The sequence below is a fragment of the Calidris pugnax genome, unplaced genomic scaffold (genome assembly GCF_001431845.1).
Source record: "Calidris pugnax isolate Ruff unplaced genomic scaffold, ASM143184v1 C14875618, whole genome shotgun sequence".
In the NCBI taxonomy this organism is placed as follows: domain Eukaryota; kingdom Metazoa; phylum Chordata; class Aves; order Charadriiformes; family Scolopacidae; genus Calidris; species Calidris pugnax.
Genome location: NW_015094222.1, coordinates 1 through 1920, shown reverse-complemented (window position 1 = coordinate 1920; position 1920 = coordinate 1). Strand labels below are relative to the sequence as shown.

Below are 1920 nucleotides of genomic sequence, written 5' to 3'. Positions count from 1 at the left end.
CTGTATTAAATATGGTTGGGACTGATTTTGGAGAACCCAGCTGGGGAAGGGCGTTTGTCTTTATAGGACTTACTTAATTTGCAAGCTGTGTATTCTGTGAAGTCAAAACCAACGTTCAGTTTGTTTCTTCCGTAGATGAGGCTGTTCCTGCAAATATTCATCTGTTCACTTTTTTTTTTACTTCCCAGGGGTTTCTCGAGGTGTGGGATTTATCCGCTTTGATAAGAGAATAGAGGCAGAAGAAGCCATAAAGGGACTAAATGGCCAGAAGCCTAGTGGTGCTACAGAACCAATTACTGTGAAGTTTGCCAATAACCCCAGCCAGAAAACAAGCCAGGCACTCCTTTCACAGCTGTATCAGTCTCCCAACAGACGCTACCCTGGACCACTTCACCACCAGGCTCAGAGATTCAGGTAATTACCTGGAAAAGAACTGAAGTTCCACCAGCAATGACAATGTGGGGCAGGTGCTGCGCAGGAAAATATGCTTTAGTTGCATAGGCTGACCTGATTTTCTTTGTAAAATTAAATATTCTTTCCTGGAGAATGAGGAGGAAAATCTGCTGACAGCAGTAGTCATGTTGTATTTACTAAAACAGCTGAAGTACTGTACAATCAGATCTCATGAAGGCTCATAGAAAAAGGGAGGACAGAATAGAGTTACACTGATAATCAAATGAGCAGTGACTATTCTGTTCTTTCTCTTTTTTTTTTGGTAATGCTTTTATTTTCTGCTATATTATTACAGTTTTGATGCAGCTTAGACTTTGATGTTAATGACAGTGGATTGGTAGCAGGAAAAAAGCTGAGTCTGTTCCAGTCAGCAGCAGTATCATTAAATGTATTAGCCTGAGATATCTGCTCTTAGTATAAAGAGACCTTGCATTAGTCTCTGGTGTGATTCTTCAGATGCTTTTGGGGATGTTTTATGCTTTGCATTCTGAATATACTGTTTCCATCTGATACGTAAGCCAGAGTTAGCAATACATGATGTTCTCATTAATTTTATATTTGATGATAGTTTTCAGGCAACCTAGCATTGAAGTTAAAAGTCTGCCTTCAAAAAAGGAAACTTGGACGTATTCACTTAATTGAGTTGCATACTGGCTTTAGAGAACTATTCAAAAGCAATTTTAGTTCTTCAGTGATGAAAAGTGCTAATGAATTAAAGGTCATTTAAAAACTCGGATACATTAAATTCACACTTGTTTTTATCTTTGGCGTGCAGTTGTCTCCATTGAGGCTACCCCTGAATCCTTCCATGGACAGAAGGGCTTTAGTGTGCTCCCATGGAAAGCTGTTTATTATATTCTGCAAAATTATGTGGTCATTTATATAGACATATTGTGGACGTTTAAGACTAAATATATGTGATGTAGTGGGGAGAATGTAGTATGTTAAAGCAGTTAGAATCAAGAATTTTTCCAGTCGGAGAAATTTTGGACTGTAATACTTTATTTCCAAGTTAACTGTAAATATAAGGTGAACAGTTCAATTATTTAAAAAAAAATCATACTAGTACTGTCTAAAAAAAGACAAATCAGAAGTGGATTTTTTTTTAAAACTAAATCCTGGAAATGAAGATTTTCTCTAAGTCCGTAGACAAGTTAAAAATGGCTTTAAATGCTGCGGTGGAAATTTAAGCACAAGCTCATGCTTAACAAAGCAGGCGGGAGTTGTTGGGCTCCTTAGATGTGTGGGAAACTTGTTGAACGTTTCTTCTTTGAAAATGGAACACTATTAATAATAGTTCCATTGAGCGATCTTGCCATCTGTGAGACATTAACCCAAAGACCCTCCTTCTCTTTTCAGGCTGGACAATTTGCTTAATATGGCCTATGGCGTAAAGAGGTAATTAGAATTCCACAGATTGCCAGATGTCCGTGTTGGCACAGATTGGTGCTACAATTTATTTTTTTT

The 1920-nt window shown here is 37.7% G+C and overlaps 1 protein-coding gene across 1 annotated transcript; it reads left to right on the top strand.

The window, feature by feature from the left end:
* Nucleotides 1-140: 140 nt before the first annotated feature.
* LOC106900744 (ELAV-like protein 4) lies at nt 141-1902 on the top strand (the record flags this gene model as incomplete). The annotated part of the gene is made up of 2 exons (XM_014962882.1): nt 141-414; nt 1813-1902. Coding segments are annotated over 2 exons (317 nt in total), but the record flags the coding sequence as incomplete, so codon positions are not given.
* Nucleotides 1903-1920: the final 18 nt, after the last annotated feature.